Below are 16,752 nucleotides of genomic sequence, written 5' to 3'. Positions count from 1 at the left end.
CAGGAATCAGGGATCACAGTTGCAGTAGGACCAATATCACTGTATGCAGACAAGGACACCCTGGGAGATGCTCTGATTTGCTTCTCAGCCACAGATCAATGGGCAACTAACCATGAAATCACGTCACACACTCCCTGAACTGTACTGTGGCAGTCTCAGAAGTCTGACATATATTTTGCTTCGAAACTGATCAACCTTGACAAGGGAAAGCATGTGGACTCGGATGATGCCTGAAAGTAATAACAACCACACCTGTCAATGGCAACTTGCCTTCGAAATCCTTGTGACTCCAAGTTTTTACAGAAAATGATCCAAATACTTTCCAGCATCACAGAATAAAGTCATAGAGTAATTTAGGTCACAGAGGATCTTTGGAAACCATCTGGCTTAACACCATGTCACTGCAAGGCTAACTTTAAAGTGTCATTAGGATGATCAGAGCCTTGTCCAGCCAAAGTTTGGATTTTCCCAAGGACAAATATACCCTACCCAATCTGGGCACTTCTTCTAGTATTTGACTATCCTCTCTGCACAAATTTTTTAAAAAAGTGTATCTAATTAAAATTTCACTTTTTGCACCTTGAGTCTGTTTTTTCTTGTCTTTTCATTGCACACCTTCAACAAGAGTCTGGCTTAATTTCCTCTGCACCATCCCCTTAGCTGCCTAATGGCTGTAGGTGGATCCGACTCAGCCTCCTTTTATGGACTGAACAAAGCCATTTCTCAGTCTTTCCTTCGATGACTTTAGTCCAATTCAAGGAGCTTGGAGGCTTTCCACTCAACTCATTCCAGTATGTCAATGCTGTTTTTGTACTGGGGATCTCACAGCTGGACAGCTGTGTAGACAGCTGGACAGTACTGCAGATGTGAACAGTGTCTCATTAGCTACACTCTTGCTAATACTGCCCAGTGAGCCATAGAGCTTCCTTCCTGCAAGGGCACACACGATCTCCATGTCCTTTTGTGCAAAGCTGTTTTCTCTCCTGTTGCCCCCCATCAGTATTGGGATTGTTCCTTCCTCTCCATACGACTTTGTGGTTGTCCTTATTGCACACCATAAGGTTCCTGTTGGCCCATTTCCCCAGGTGTTGAGGTAACTCTGAAGAGCAGCTCTGTCCTCTGGCATATCTGTTGCTCCCCACCTTCCAACTAGTTGACACTCATGAGCTGCTTGTTAAGGCTCTGTCCCAATATCAGATCATTAACAAAGATCCATCTTGATCAGTATAGTGCAGGTACAGCAGGACTTGGCCCTTCATGTCTCTGCTTGCCATTCCCTGGATAAAGCCTTAGTGGCTTCCACCCATGTGGAAAGTAGGCAAATTGTGGCAGGACTGGGAGAAAAATACCTGCTGATCAAGACTGAAACAATCTACAACACTCATTAATCATTCTTGCATTCACTCCAGGATTAACTAATTAACGAGTGCTCTAGATCCTGGCAGCACATTCCATGTTGGAAAGAATTACTGTAAATGCAAAAAGGGCCAGGGAGTAGTTTAGTCTCTGAGATGCTCCCCACCCGGGTCTGTTCAGAGTGACTTTTGCTTTCTGGCAGCTGCCTGAACGCCAAATGTTTTCCCAATAACTGTCAGCATCCTGCCCGCACGTCGGCTGGGCGCCAGCTGCTGGGGAGGTGAAGGGGGACATTATTCATCTGGGAGATCAGTAAACCCTGAAGGGAGAAGCAGGCCTCCAAGCAGCTGTTTAGCAGCAGGAGCTGAGGTGGAAATAACTGAGAATAAACACATAAATATTCACACCCCAATCTCTCTTCTCTTTTGTAGTTCCTGCTCCAAAAAAAACATAAAAAAAATGAGAACAGGGACAGACAGGTGAAGAAGGGGGAGAGATTCGTGGAAAACAATGTTAGATTATCCCCCACATGGGAATAATTTCTCAGTTTCTAAATGTTTACTGGAGATGTTGAATTGCTTCATATGTAAGAGCAGCTTGCCAGGGTCTACCCTGTTAGACACCTTATCCAAGCTCATTGTCTCTGCAGGGTATTTTGGTGAGGCAAGTGGTCAATTGGCATGTCAGTCCTTTGCCTAAACTGAACTTTCAAGAGCTTACAGGCTGTTACACACATTTCTCCATTACATTTACAGATTGCCATGCCATCAATACAAAAAATTATTGCTCAAATGTGGCTCAGTGTTAAATACATAGCACATATTGTACCATAGCATGTGGCACATTCTGTGAATCTTGGGACAACCATGAGCTCAACATATTTTCCCATCTGGCTTCTAGAAACCTAAACTCTCCCAATCAGTTTCTGCCTTTTTTTTTCCGCTCCCATCTGCAACTTTGCAGAATGTTGGTTTGGAAGCAACAAACAAGTTAGAAAAAGACATTCTAAAAAAGACCCCAATTAGGTCAAGAGTTAAACTGAAAGAAGACAAGGACTAGACAGAGCCTGGAGTTCCTCTTTGGCACAAACTTCTTGGAACATGAGAAGCTGGAAAGTGACCTACTGCCCATCAATACTTCCTACATCAGTGTCCAGGGACAGTAGCTACTCCAGTGACCTCCTTGGATATTTTCCCTGTATAAGAACTGCAAGAAAACACCAACTCTTGTGAACAAATAGTCCTTGATACACAAGAAAACATCTTTCTCCTAGCAATGTGCAACTACTGTGGTGCAAAAGCATGGCCTCTGTAAGTTAGAAAACCTACATGCCCCTTTCAGAAAGCTGCTTGTCAATGGACCTGTGGGGTGAGTGAACCAACTGGGATGGAAAAAAGGTGCAGTGGGTAGAGGATAGTGTCCTCACTGGACTTTAAAGAGCCTTGCATCCTGGGGCAGGCAGATCTTTTTTAGCCAGAGTACACTACTGTGGTGCAAAAGCATGGCCTCTGTAAGTTAGAAAACCTACATGCCCCTTTCAGAAAGCTGCTTGTCAATGGACCTGTGGGGTGAGTGAACCAACTGGGATGGAAAAAAGGTGCAGTGGGTAGAGGATAGTGTCCTCACTGGACTTTAAAGAGCCTTGCATCCTGGGGCAGGCAGATCTTTTTTAGCCAGAGTACACATAGAATCATCGAATCATCAAGGCTGGAGGAGCCCTCTAAGATCATTGAGTCCAACCATTCACCTGCCACTCTGCTGTAACCCTCAAACCCTAAACCATATCCTTCAGTGCCAGATCCAGATGTCTCTTAAACACTTCCAGGGATGGTGACTCCACCACCTCCCTGAGCAACCTGTTCCAGTGCCTGACCACTCTAACAGTGACATTTTTCCTAGCATCCAATCTGAATCTCCTCTGTCTCAGCTCATGGCCATTCCCTCTAGTCCTCTCCCTGCAGCCATGGCAGAAGATACCATTTCACACCTCTCTACAACCCCCTCTCAGGAGATCCCATCTCTTAGTAGTGGGAAAACACCTGGGGACTGGGGACTGGCCAGTTTCTTCTGCACTCCTCCCATGTAAAAGGATTCGTTTCCTCATGCTGTGATTGTACTACAGGTTGCAGTGTTAAAACATGCTTTGGGGGAAAAAAAGCACTTTTTTGGGGTGGTGATTCAACAGGCTGCTGTCCTGTTATCAGAGCACAGAGAGTCGTAGAAGCACTGAATCAGCTGGAACCAACGGGAAAGTCAGTGTTAACTACAGGAATGAATGGGCTTGAATGGACAAACTGGAGAATTCACTGATCCCACCACAGCTGTGAGACACACACTTTACACAGACCAGCCAAATTCAGACAAGGCCTGTAGGACTAAACGTCACTCCAGGGCAGAAATCCTTCCCCACAGCAAGGCTTTGTGCTCAGTGCTGTTTCTCTTCCCTTTGCTGTTGTTTTGGACACCCCTCCCCATCTTGCCAGGGCCATTTCTCCATGCAGGGTCCTTTCCATTTCAAATCATGGGCACCTCCTGGTCCATCAGCTGTTATCTGTACTCTGGTGTTGCAATCAGCCTGCACAACATGCTGTAAGTGGTATGGTCACCACTGTGATAGGTCCCATACAGACAGAAAAATGTGCTTTCTCCCCTGGATGATCAGCCCCAGTGGCTCTGCAGGGAGACAGGAGATGAGAGCAGTCTGGTTCATGATTAATTTATATCCTTAAAAGTCTGAAATGCTCCCAAAGACATTACTATTCCCCAGGTAAGAAAGCTGTCCAGATTTAAAACATACCCCTGCCTTATTCCCATATCTACTGGAATTAATAGCTGAAGGCTTATAAAGCCCAGAAGGAAAATACATGACTGCATTTAATCTAATATAGAACCTGAGATCATAGTTTGGGAGTCTAAGTGGTGTTGTCAGAAGTAGAGACAACCTGAATTCTCATTTATACTAAGATAATTTTATCATATCCTGGAAGCATAAATGCACATCAGAGTGGGTGCAATGCCAGCACTGACAGCCTCTTTACACTGAGGAAATATTGGTATGAAGAGCCCTTCAGAGAAATGGAGACAGGTGAAAATAAAAATCCCATCCCTTACATCCAAACCCAGTGACACAAACCAAGAGCTTTCTAGAGTAGATTAGACTCCAGAGGGTTCACTCTGTGTGTGTAGACTTGTGCAAATGGAAGTTGTGCATGCACTGGAAGGAGGTTGAAGAATCCACCCTAGTGTTTTAAAACTAGGCAAAAACCCATACTTGATTTTTTCACACTCTTTAGCAGTCCAGCCATTGCACCTAGAAATGACTCTTTCTCTGTTGAAAGAGTTGATATGTCTAAATTGGTGAAGAATTCTTTGGGATGCATAAACACTACCACCTTCCTATATTTAACTTTTCACTGGGGAAGGTCTGCTGCCAATTTTAACCAAAATGAGTGCCAGGGTAACAAGGACCAATGTGTGGGACATTCTCCACCCTGCCAGTCATGGGCAAGCCCAACACTGCTCCTGGTGCCCAGCTCACCCCACCACAGTGTTCTCGGTCTTCAGTATTACAGCACACTGAAATAGGAAAGTGCCTACTAGAGACTGCACAAGATACTTCATGGTCTGCTCTTTGTCTTCTAACTCTGAAGAAAATGTGCTGAATAAGCTGATGGAGCCTTCTCATATCATGGTGGATGAGAAACTCATAATGAACTGGCAGTGTGTTCTAACAGCCCAGAAAGCCAATGGAATCCTGGGCTACATCCAAAGGAGTGTGGGCAGCAGGTCAAAAGAGGTGATTCTTCCCCTCTGCTCTTATGAGACCCACCTGGAACACTGCACACAGTTCTGGTGTCCTCAACATAAGAAGGACATGAAACTGTTGGAGCAAGTCCAGAGGAGGCCACAAAGTTGCTAGGAGGACTGGAGCATCTCTCCTATGAGGACAGGCTGAGGAAGTTGGGGCTGTTCAGCCTGGAGAAGAGAAAACTGTGTGGAGACCTTAGAGCAACTTTTCACTATCTGAAGGGCCTACAAGGAGCCAGAGAGGGACTCTTTGTTAGGAACTGCAGTGAGAGGACAAGGGGTAATGGGTTCAAACTGAAGGAGGGAAAGTCTAGGTTAGATATTAGAAAAAAACTTTTTACTGTAAGGGTGGTGAGATGTCAGCAGCAGCAGGGTTGATACATACATGTGAGTTGAGGGTGTCCCTGTGGCATCGCCCTGTGGCTGGGCACTCTGAAAGGTGTATGTGGCCAGGCAGGACGTGGCTGTGCGTGGGATGGGGGAAGTTGAAGGGAATGGTAAGCAGCTGCACCCATGTGGATGGGCTGAGGGGCCTCCACACAACTCAGTAGCCGTATGCTCCACAATTCACTTTCTAACGTGAAGAATAGCTTTAATTTCTGTATCTTCTGAAGTACTGCTAGGAGTGGCTGTGGGAGCTAGCTGGCTTAAGGTGTTAAACTCACTGAGCTAGGTGTGACAGGGACACATCAGCACAGGCTGGAAACAACTGTCTGCTTTTTGTAAGGACTATGGTGCAACACATGCCATATAAATTGCATATTGAGATAAGTACGTATTTACCAAATCCACTTCCCACAGCACGAATATGTCCTTAAACATGCAAAAATGAAAACAAGAAAACCTGAACTAGTGCCATTCATAAAAAGATACATTTCTTACATAAATATCCACATGAAAATGCTAGCTGAGATACCTGTGTATTCACTGCAGGAACATGAACACCAGTCGCTCTTGTGAAATAAATTTTGTCTTCAGTTTCAGTTTAATAGCTCAAAATTGTTCTGCCAGATGTATGAATGGCTTTGGGAGGAAAGACATTGGGAAGGAAAATGAAGATGTGATCAGCCTAGGAAATGGTTCTTGGGAAACCTTCCAGCAACATGAGGAAGTGAACACAGGAGTGCATTAGCACGGCACACTGTCTGACGAATGCTTCAGTGGCTGCTTCATGGGACATAATGCTTTGTTTCACTCAGACATTTGTGGGACAAGAGAAAGCAAATGTATGTAACAGACACAGCTTTTAAAGTTTTTAGCAGAGGCTCATGAAATTGTACCAAAGGACAAATGGAGACTTGTGGATGTACTAAGAGATGTCAAGCCCTGAAATGAATTGATGGACCACAGTCATAGCTAATTGACAGTGACAAGTTTTGCTTTGCACTGTTTGTGCTGGAAATGACATCTTGAGAAATTAAACTGAGGCCAGCATGATCAGAATCACCGTTTTTCAGCTGTCTAGTAATCCCTTTCAGAAACATCACTGCAGGCTATATTATGTGTCTCTATCTCTAATTTTGAACTAGAAGCAAACAGGCAAAAGCGCTGATTAAATTGAAAGACACTGTATAGACCAAGAAGTGCAAAGAAATTGTACTAAAAGGAGTAGGCAGCTAGAAGAATGAATTTGAAATAGCAATGAGATTTCAACACAAACAAAGAAAAGCTATTGTATCAAAGATTAAATGTAGAGTTGTAGGTTGTAATGACAGAAACTCAGAAAGATGAGGACTTGGGAATAGGGTGAAAGCTAATTGTCAGTGCTATGTAAACAGAGACATCATACATGGATGTGACAGCTTACACTTCTCTTTATGTAAGTAAAGGATGTGTCTAGCATCAAATTGCAGGCACTTTGGAGTCTGAAAGAAGGGGAGCAATGTTTTTGGAAAGTGAATTGAGTGTGTGATTGGAGAAGCATTGCCTAGCAAAGGAGTCTACTTGCAATGACTACAATTATGAAGTAATGCTAGTAGGGACAGATATCCCCATCAAACAGAGAGATAGGTATTATCTCTGAGATGTACCATGGGGCCATGCCAGAGCATTGGGAATCTCTGGCAAGAACAAATGAATAAAAAATGATATTTCAGGAGAAAATCAGGCTGTAAGCATCAGGATCATAGAATCATAGTACCTTGAAGGTCATCTAGTTCCAACCTCTTTGCCATTGGCAGGGATATCTTCCACTACACCAGGCTGCTCAGGTTCCCGTACAATCTGGCCCTGAATACTGGGATGGAGCATCCACAACTTCTCTGGTCAGCCTGTTCCAGTGCCTCCCCACCCTCACAGTAAATAATTTATTCCTAGTAATTAGTCAAAATCCACCCTCATTCAGTTTGAAGCTGTTCCCCCTTGTCCTATCACTACATGCCCTTGCCAAATGTCCCACTCCAACTCTCTTGTAGCGCTCTTTAGCTACTGGAACGTCTTATAAGGTCTCTTAGGAATCTTCTCATCTCCAGGCTGAACAACTCCAACTCTCAGTCTGTCTTCATAGAAGAGGTTCTTCAGATCTCTGATCGTTATTTTGGGCCTCCTTTAGACTCATTCCAACAGGTCCATGTCCTTCTTATGTTGGGGATCCCAGAGCTGGATGCAGTACTCCAGGTGGGGTCTTGCAAGGGCAGAGTAGGGATACAGAATCACCTCTCTCGACCAGCTGGCCACACTGCTTTTAGTGCAGCCCAGGATATGGTTGGCTTTCTGGGCTGCAAATGCACATTGCTGGCTTATGTCAAGCTTCTCATCCACCAACATCCCCAAGTCCCTCTTCTCAAGGCTGCTCTGGATGTGGTCATCCCCCAGCCCGTATTTGTGCTTTGGATTGCCCCAGTCTAGGAGTAGGACCTTGCACTTGGCCTTGTTGAACTTGAGGGTCACATGGGCCTGCCTTTTAAGCCTGTCATGGTCCCACTGGATGACATCTTTCCCTTCAGCATGTTAACTGCACCACACAGCTTGGTCATGGAAGGGCTTTGTGGCTATTGCAAGGGTGGTTCACTGGGATAAGGACATTACACAGGTAGGCTAATCAATTCGAGCCACTGTTTACAGTGAAGGTTAATTGACACAGAAGGAGAGAAGAATCAAGGGAAAGAAAGATCCATTTTCCCTTTACTGGGAGTCCTGAGGTTCAAAAGAACCTGAAAAGGAGGCATTTGTTGCTGCATGAAGTCTAGACTAGAAACAATGGCTGTATGGCATAACGTGCATGTGAGGCCTGATATAAAACCACCAGAATCAGGCCAGACTTCCCACCACTTCCAAGAAACCTTGAAGTCATCAGGACTGTGCTGCCCTGATTCAGAAACTGTTCAGACCCTGAGGTCATCCTGCTTGCCCCAACATTGATCCAGAAAGCTCAAGTTTCAAGACAAACTCGTGCACCTCACCTTACCACCTTGGTGCCGTTCCTCATGACCTGCATGTCCACCATGCAGCCACCCATGACATAAGCAGCCAGGTTCAACTCGGAGAACTCCGCCTGGAGTGGAGCAAAAGGACAAAGTGTTACTCAAGGGCAGCAGAGACACAAACACATGGACACAGACGCAGAATTGTCTTCGTCTGGAATGTGCCTTTCCTTCTTTTTCTTAGTTTTTTTTCCATGAGGCAACTGTAGATCCAATTACAGCTGGTTTTCCCCGGAGAGACTGCAGAAGTATTTACAGCTCCCACACTTGGGGTGTAGAAGTACACAGGATTAGGCTTATTACAGTAATAAGCACTGAAGGAATTAAGAATGAGCAAACTGAAAAATGCATGTAGGGAAGTATAATAATAACAATAAAAAGAGTTAAGGTCATTTGAATTCAAATTCCAAGTTTCCACTTGGAAATCTCCATTTAGAATTATGTCTGAGTTGGCTGTCATGCCACTGGCCAGCTCTAAACCTAATACAAAAGATTTAAACCTTTTAGCTAAATAGCTAAAAAGTTTCATTATGTTGCAGGAAGGTGATAAGTAGACAAAGCCACCTGATGCGATTTGCTTATTAAGATTTTTAACTGTTGGAGTGTTAGCAGAGATAGGTAAGCTGTTAACAGTGCTGCTCAAACATTCAAACACTTTCTGTTTTAAAAGAGTCATGACCTACAAGGCTGGAAAGGCTGGCAAGGAATATTTCAGCTACAGGGAGCAAAAAGCACAGGGATGATTATAACTGCAGTGGATGTCAGTGAAGGTTCAGACACAAATCAGAGTGACTAGATGGGTGAGGGGTGTGATAATCCTCTTGCGTGGCTGTGTCTCTGCTGCCCCTCAGACAGGAGTGCCACAGAGACTCAATGGTCTCAGGCCACTCTCAGTAGGAGCAGCATGTCAGGATTAGCTGATCAGCATTTGCCTTGGGCTCCAAATCCTAACTCTCTTTATGGGCAAATGAGTAAACCTTGAACTAGGATATCCTATCATTGTGCCATGCAAGTCCTCCCTTTCCAGCATGATGCAAACATATCTGTACAGATTCAAAATCTTAAATTAGTGTCTGTGATATAAATAAACAGGTTTCATTTTTTTGAGGCAGAAAATGAAGTCTTCTCCCTTTGAATACTTTTTTCTCCTTTCATTTTAAGGCATTTCTTTCAGACTTAGCATGATGAAGGCTGGGCAGCAGTATAATCACCTTCTAACCAGTGGCTATCTAATACCAGAGCACTCAGATGGTTTTGCTAATACTTGGGATTTTATTGAGATACTTTTTATCTATTTTTTTATTTATGTCTTTTATTGAGATATTTATTTAATGTTATTCTGCTACTTCTGCTAGCTGGAACCAAAAGATAGTGCCAGGAACAATTTTCATACAGTAAAAAAAACCCACCAGCATTAAAAAAAGTGTGTTTTGTCCTCATGAACTCATGGAAAAAACTTGCCAATGGAGAACTCGTGCACCTGTAAAGGCTCAGAGGCCAGACAGCAAATGAAAAAATCATTTCCAACTTTCTTTTTTAAAAATCCACATCATTTTAAAGCCATGACTGTGGCCTGGTGACCCGATGATGTAATGATTTCACGTCTGCGGCCCTGTATAAACTTTTTAAAGCAACACCGTTACATGATCTTACATCATTGTAACTCCCAATTACAATGAAAAGAGAGGGAAAATTCCTGTTGCCAAGAAATAAAATCTACTTCAAACACACAGACACACTCACAGGGAGGGAATTGGCAGCAATTCAGGTGACTGCCTGTGTTTTACTTATGAGATTGCACCGTGTTGCCTTGGCCCCAGCCAGTCTTCTTCAGTGGTCATATCAGATATGTACCTCTAAAATGCATCCTCATTTCATACATTTAAAAAATCTCAATAGATGTAAGGAAAGAGGAGTCCACCTTGGACAAAGGAAGATCAGATGCTTTGGGTACTATCAGCGACCTCCCCAGTGGGGAGCTTGAGAGGATCTATGGACTGGGGAGATGAACGGATGGTTTTCCCATCTCTGTGTCCACATGTGCCTCAGAGATGTCTCACTCTGTAAGCAGAGTGCTATAGAGCTAGAACTTCAGCTTCTGTTGCTGAGGAATGCATCATCTGATGTGAACACCAGAGCTCGAAAGGGAAGTTTTAGGTCTGTGTTTTCTCGAGTTTTTTTGCTTTTTTTGGGCAATTTTTTTCCATAATGGTTTGTACTAAAGAGCTTAACATTTTGCTTTACTGGGGGTGTAAATAGGCAATCTTGATTTGATGACTGGCACTTACAAACTAAGTTGGTCTGACAGGCATTCCCCTGAAGCAGTCAGTCCAAACAAAGCTGTGTTCAGACACCTGACATCCAAACAGGCCTGGGAATCCCCTGAGCTTGTGAGCACTTCATGCCAAACTGCCAGGACCAATTTCAGGCCTGTTAATGTCAAGAGGCAGAAGAAAAGGAGAAATCCCCTTTGGCAAGTATTGTCCAGGGAACCCTGACAGGGAGGGAGGGAGTGGAGAGAGGATCTGGGGGACTCAGCTAACTTGCCCCCCAAAAACATCCAGATCTACAATCAGAGCTGAGGGACAGCCCTGACTTTTTTGTGTCATTCACTCCTGTTTTAACAAACTAAGTTAAGGAGTGCTGCTGCTTTCATGAAGCTGCTTTGTCCCATCCAACAGGCTGCTGCTAGCTGGCATTTGGAAGAAGGCTGAAAACTTCTGTCAGCAGAAATTGTTTCCTGTTGATTTTCCAGTGCTCCCTGTATTTTTAACTTTGTGGGTTTTGTAGCCTGATGACTTCCCTTGGCTGGGATTTCAACTCTGAGATCATCATCAGCCTGAGTTTACCTTGCAGACAAAGAGGTCTTTGAAAGCAGCCCATGCAGGTAGAGTGACAGGTAGCTGTGCATAAAATAGGAGAACCCAGCTCCCTGTAGCCTTGCAGAATCACTTGCATTAGGAATTGTCAAACAGAAGAAGGCATTGCATTAGCCTGATGGTGTTTCATACTTGCTTTGCAATGGTGCCAGTGGCTGCAAAAACATTCAGGACAAGAATGAACCATGTGTGACAAACGTGACACAATCTGTCTTGAAGAATAACGTAATACAGATTGTGGGAGTAGAAATATTTCATATCTCTGTGATGCCCAGATCTGAGACAATGCCCATAGCTATTTTGAGGATAGTTCTGGTACAAATGCCTACTTTGGGTATTCAGATTCAGAAATCTCTCCAGATCATTTGGACTAAACCTGAAGCTACTGTTTTTCCATCAGTGTTCTCCAGATGGTGGAGACCTCTTTGGTGAACTATTTGAGAGTTTCTGTTTCTGTTTGCAGATATTAAAACAAGAAAGATTTTGTCATTTTAAATCATGCAGCAGTAGGAATGTCTGGCTTGGTAGCTATAGCTATTAATGGTTCAAGGGAAGCATGTGTTCAAGGTGGATTTTAAACATTTTTCATAGAATAAAAGAAAGTTGTGCTGGAAGGACTTCAAGACATCACCTAGTCTGCCTCTCTTTCCTAAGGCAGGATCAGCTCTGCCTCTGCCATTGTGTGCAGATACTACTTAATCTTCTTCTGTCTTCCACAGATGAGGAACCTCCTCAGGCAACCTGTGCATTAACAACCATGGAAAGTTTTCGCAGTGCTCAACCTGAATCTTTCCCCTTTTTAAGACAGTAAAAATTTTGTCCAGTACTTCTTCCTTCAGAATCTGGAGACTTACTGCTTGAAAACTTGTCCTGCCTTCTTCCTTTTTTCCCTTAGTGTCATGGTTTAATCCCAGCCAGTAGCCAAGTTCCACACAACTGCTTTCTCACTCTCCCACCAGTGGAATGGGAGAGAGAGGGTAAAAGCTAGAAAACTCATGGGTTGAGATAAAAACAGTTGCATAGGGAAAGCAAAAGCAACACACACAAGCAAAACAAAACAAGGAATGAATTCACTGCTTCCCACAGGCAGGAGGTGTTCAGCATCTCCAGGACATCAGGGACCATCATGTGCAATGGTTACTTGAGAAGACAGATGTCATCACTCCAAATGTCCTCCCCTTCCTCCATCTTCTTCCCATTTATATATACTGAGCATAATGTCATATGGTATGGAATATCCCTTTGGTCAGTTTGGGTCACCAGCCCTGTCTGTGTCTCCTCCCAACATCCCATGCACCCCCAACTTCCTTGCCAGTGTGGCAGTATGGGAAGCAGCAAAGGCCTTGACTCTGTGTAAGCTCTGCTCAGCAATAACAAAAATATCTACATATTATAAACCCTGTGTTCATACAAATCCTAAACACAGCCCCATACTAGCCACTGTGAAGAAACTTAACTCTACCCTGGCTGAATCCAGCACAACATAGACAAAACCAGCCCCATTCTTGTAAGATATTCTTGTAGGTGATGTTTTTCAGTGCAGCGAGCAGTGTTGTTGCTGTCACTGGGATTCTCTCTGACAGGTCTGCAACTTCCTTGAGTTGTAATTGTTTAGACTCACCATGATCCTTCAGACAGACCTGACCATTGCTGAGTAAGATGTAAGGCCACTCACCTTACATATAATACTGTTGACCATATGTTTGAGTATGAATTTGTTGTATGTGCGGCAATGTGACTATTTTTTAACTCATATTCTGGCTGAGGTCTGCTGTAATCCTTGCATAGCATTGTCTAGGCTACTGACTGGTCCTTGTCATGGCTTAGACACTTGGCTTGAGGAATTACAACTGTATAATTAAATCACATACATTCTTCAGTTGGTTTTATGCTCTTTTTTTGATGATCTTCTGATATTTACAAGGAAAGGAAGACTTTGGCAGACATCAGACTGCATTCCTGAAACAGCATATTTCACTACAATCATTTCAAGGGGGAAGTAAGAAATCCTGAAATCCTGCAGTTAGAAGGAAGGACAGATTGTATGGATGTGAACAGGGTGAGGGCTGGGGATATGTGTCCTTGGTGTGCACATGCATGCAGAATTGGAGCTTACATATCCTGATTCCCGATGTCTCTTTCCTGAGACATTTCCTCACCTACCCCCAGTACTAGTATTGTTCTCTGGAAGAAAAGGATGGAGAGAGTCCAGCTTGGATGGGCATGCTGCTGTGTGGATTCAAGGGGAGCTTCCACAACTGCTCTTCATAGGTCCTGAAGCTAGGATGCCTGTCCCTAGGCTACAGACAATGCTAATGCCTTCACCTGCCTGAGCACCTTTTGGTGCATCAGCTATGATGGCAGTCAGAATTGTATCTTGAATTTTCTTTTCAGAAGTTATGAAAATTTGGGGTCTAGTAAAAGCACATTTCTAAAGCTTTTGATCCCAGGAAATGGTTCAAAACCATGAACTCTGCAAACCTCCAAAAGTCAATGAAGAAAATAAATATATTGAAGATACTATTTATTTAAGAAATTCATGATTTTTGAGTCATGATTTTTGAGTGATTCTTGCTAGTTCTCCAGGTCCCTTTATTCATGGTTTCTGAATGCTTCTATGTGGTGAAACTATGAGAACTGCTGTTGCTGTTCTTGAACTGCTTTCTGGTGTTCAGTTGGAAAAAAAACCAAACCCTAAACATATAATGAATAAAAATGATGCAGTTGTTTCACAACTAGCTAATTTTCCTTTCATCACCCATGGACTTATCAGACTCTACTTTTGAAAGGACTGCTTTATGCCACACATGAAAATACCTCTGTAGGGTGGGAAGTACAATGGAGCTAGAATTCATGATTTGTATTACAATTATCTTCTCTGAGTGCCAAGTACAACTCTTTTTCCCGGCGATGCGGCCAACGGACTCATAATCTATACCACAAGACTTTTCCAGAAGCATGTAAATAGGAGTTCACTGAATGATCATTGCCTGAAAATAAACTACACAGCAGGACCAAGTGAATGAGCTGTGCAAGAAGAATGCATATCAAATGGACAGACAGACCCACCTCATCACAGCAGGAAATGGTGGGAAGGAGCTGGGTGAACAAACAACAGGAATAAAAGTGTAGGTTAACATTTTGGCCTCATCTCTCCCGCTTCTCCCTTTTCACTCCACTCTACAACAATAGCCAATGCCAGGAAAGACACCTCTGAACATATTAAAAAATTTGGGAAATACCTGAAGAAAAGGTACCCTGAAGGTGGTGAACTCTCTCTAAGGGGTGCTGCTTGCTCTTGCCTGCTAGGTCTGCACTTGCCTCTCTTCATCCTGGGCTCTTGTCGGTCTATGCAAGGCACAGGACTGGAAAAGTCCATCAGAGCCACAGGATCTAACCCCTTACTACTGCAGGCACCATGTCATGAAACCCTTTCTTACACCAGGGTATATACTAAAAGCAGTTGTGTCTCCTTTAGCCTCTGTTTTGGCAGGATAAACAAACTCAACTCTTTCAGTCTCCTGTCATAAGTCAGGTCTCCATGGCCATCCCAGTGACACTGCTCTGCACTTCTACAGCTTTGTAGGCATCTGTCTCCAAAGCAGGTGTCAAGTGTCCCACTCATCTGGCCCCCACCTGTCTGTCCCATGGGTCTGTGATTGTCCAAGTCTTGGCTCCAGCTCTCTTGCCCTCTTCTGCTGTTACACAGGTGTGCTGGGGATACATGGCCACACAGCATCCCCTTTGTGCATGGGGCATGCCTAATGCTCAAGGAGAGCCCCACATGGGGTATGTTATGATTCATATGGGAAATCCCAGAGACATGAAATCCTGAGAGCATGCAGAGCTTAGTTTTCTCTGTGATGAGGCAGAGAGGATGGGGAAGGAGGTGCTGAATTATTACCAGTTGTGTCTAGTGAAGGAAAATATTTGACAGAGCAAAAGGCCTATGGCATAATTCCTCCTGTTCCTCAGTATACTCTGTTTCCTAATGCCTTCTGTCCTCCAGCCAGTGAAGGACTGAGAAGATAAAAGCAAGATTATTTTTGGGAGAGACTAAAAGAAATGTGGTCCACTCCTGTGGCACTTTAAGATCCTTCTTTAAGCTCAGCTTAGCCTTGGAGCCATTTAATCAAACTTATGCTTTTCATTTCTGAAAGAATGTTTCTTGCATTTGTATTTCTAGAGAAATGAACAGGAGATGCATACATTGCAGTTTTCAAAACTCAAAATCACAAGGCAAGTAAAAGCAACAATGTGGATCAAAACCTAAGTAGCTTATTTTTAGCATAAAATAGCAATAATATTTTTAGATTCCTTTGCTCCTTAAAGCTTAGGGGTTTACCCACACTGAGCAAAACTTAAACCATCAGGGTTTTAATGGGAACAGGTTAAATAGATTTTCACTTTTGGATCAGTGTTTCATGCAGTCTCATGAACAACTATCATTGCTACAGAAGATCTCGTTGTGGAAAAATATCCAAATAACCAAAATGTAATCCAAACTGCCTCCAAAGAAAAAGGGGCCCTGACCCAGGAGAGTGGTTGCACTCACTTCCCATCATCCCAGACTGCCTCTGCAGCCAGCAGGAAGAAGGCAAAGGCATCGCATGCCTGAGTTTCACTCAGCGGTGGACATTAATAAATCCTACAGCCTCTAAAGCACATTAATAAATACATTTTGGGTGTTACACAGAACATTAGAAGAGAAGAAACAAAGGTGAAAAAAAAGGTCAGACCTCATGTTCATTTTAATGAATGACAGGAGATGGGCGTACCCACCACAGTGCCCCCTGACAGCTCTCTCTCCTATTCACTGGCACCAGATGATGCCCACAGTGACTTTTGTCTCTTGCTAGGGGTAATGGATGCGAAGAACAAGGGCCTGGGGTTGCTAGCAAGGTCATGCACTTAATTTCTTTGCTAAAGAACTAGAGAACCTTCTTTGAAAGTACATAAAACCTATTTTCATACAAGCTGAGACTTGCAGAAGCAGCTCCCTGGGCAGCAGGATGGCATTTAATGGTCCCTTTGTTTTGTATCATCTAGTGTCCTAACACAAACTGAAGTCACCTGTTGTAGAAACATATTATCCTGAAACTTTGCTGTTTCTTCAATTCAACTGAAATCAGCCAGTGCTGGTTTCACAGTGTGGGGTGTAGGAGAGAGATGGAGCAAGACAGCATGATCATATATGTCTTTGCATTTCTCAAACCACAGCCAAGGCAGAGAGGCAGCTCAGAGAGCTGGTAGGGGTGTGTAACCAGATTAGATAACTGACTTCCCGC

General features: G+C 43.6%; 1 protein-coding gene across 1 annotated transcript in view; it reads right to left on the bottom strand.

The window, feature by feature from the left end:
* LOC103802716 (synapsin-3-like) overlaps positions 1-16,752 on the bottom strand; it is a gene marked incomplete at its 3' end in the record, with an annotated part of 39,754 nt that overhangs the window by 5,364 nt on the left and 17,638 nt on the right. Inside the window, exon 3 of the mRNA XM_009075234.1 lies at positions 8,565-8,656. Coding sequence (XP_009073482.1) covers positions 8,565-8,656 — 92 coding nt within the window. The remainder of the gene's footprint in view (positions 1-8,564; positions 8,657-16,752) is intronic.

This window comes from Acanthisitta chloris, unplaced genomic scaffold (genome assembly GCF_000695815.1).
Source record: "Acanthisitta chloris isolate BGI_N310 unplaced genomic scaffold, ASM69581v1 scaffold6215, whole genome shotgun sequence".
NCBI classification, from domain to species: Eukaryota; Metazoa; Chordata; class Aves; order Passeriformes; family Acanthisittidae; genus Acanthisitta; species Acanthisitta chloris.
Note: the sequence above shows the minus strand (reverse complement) of the source record. Positions and strands in the feature narration are given on the sequence as shown.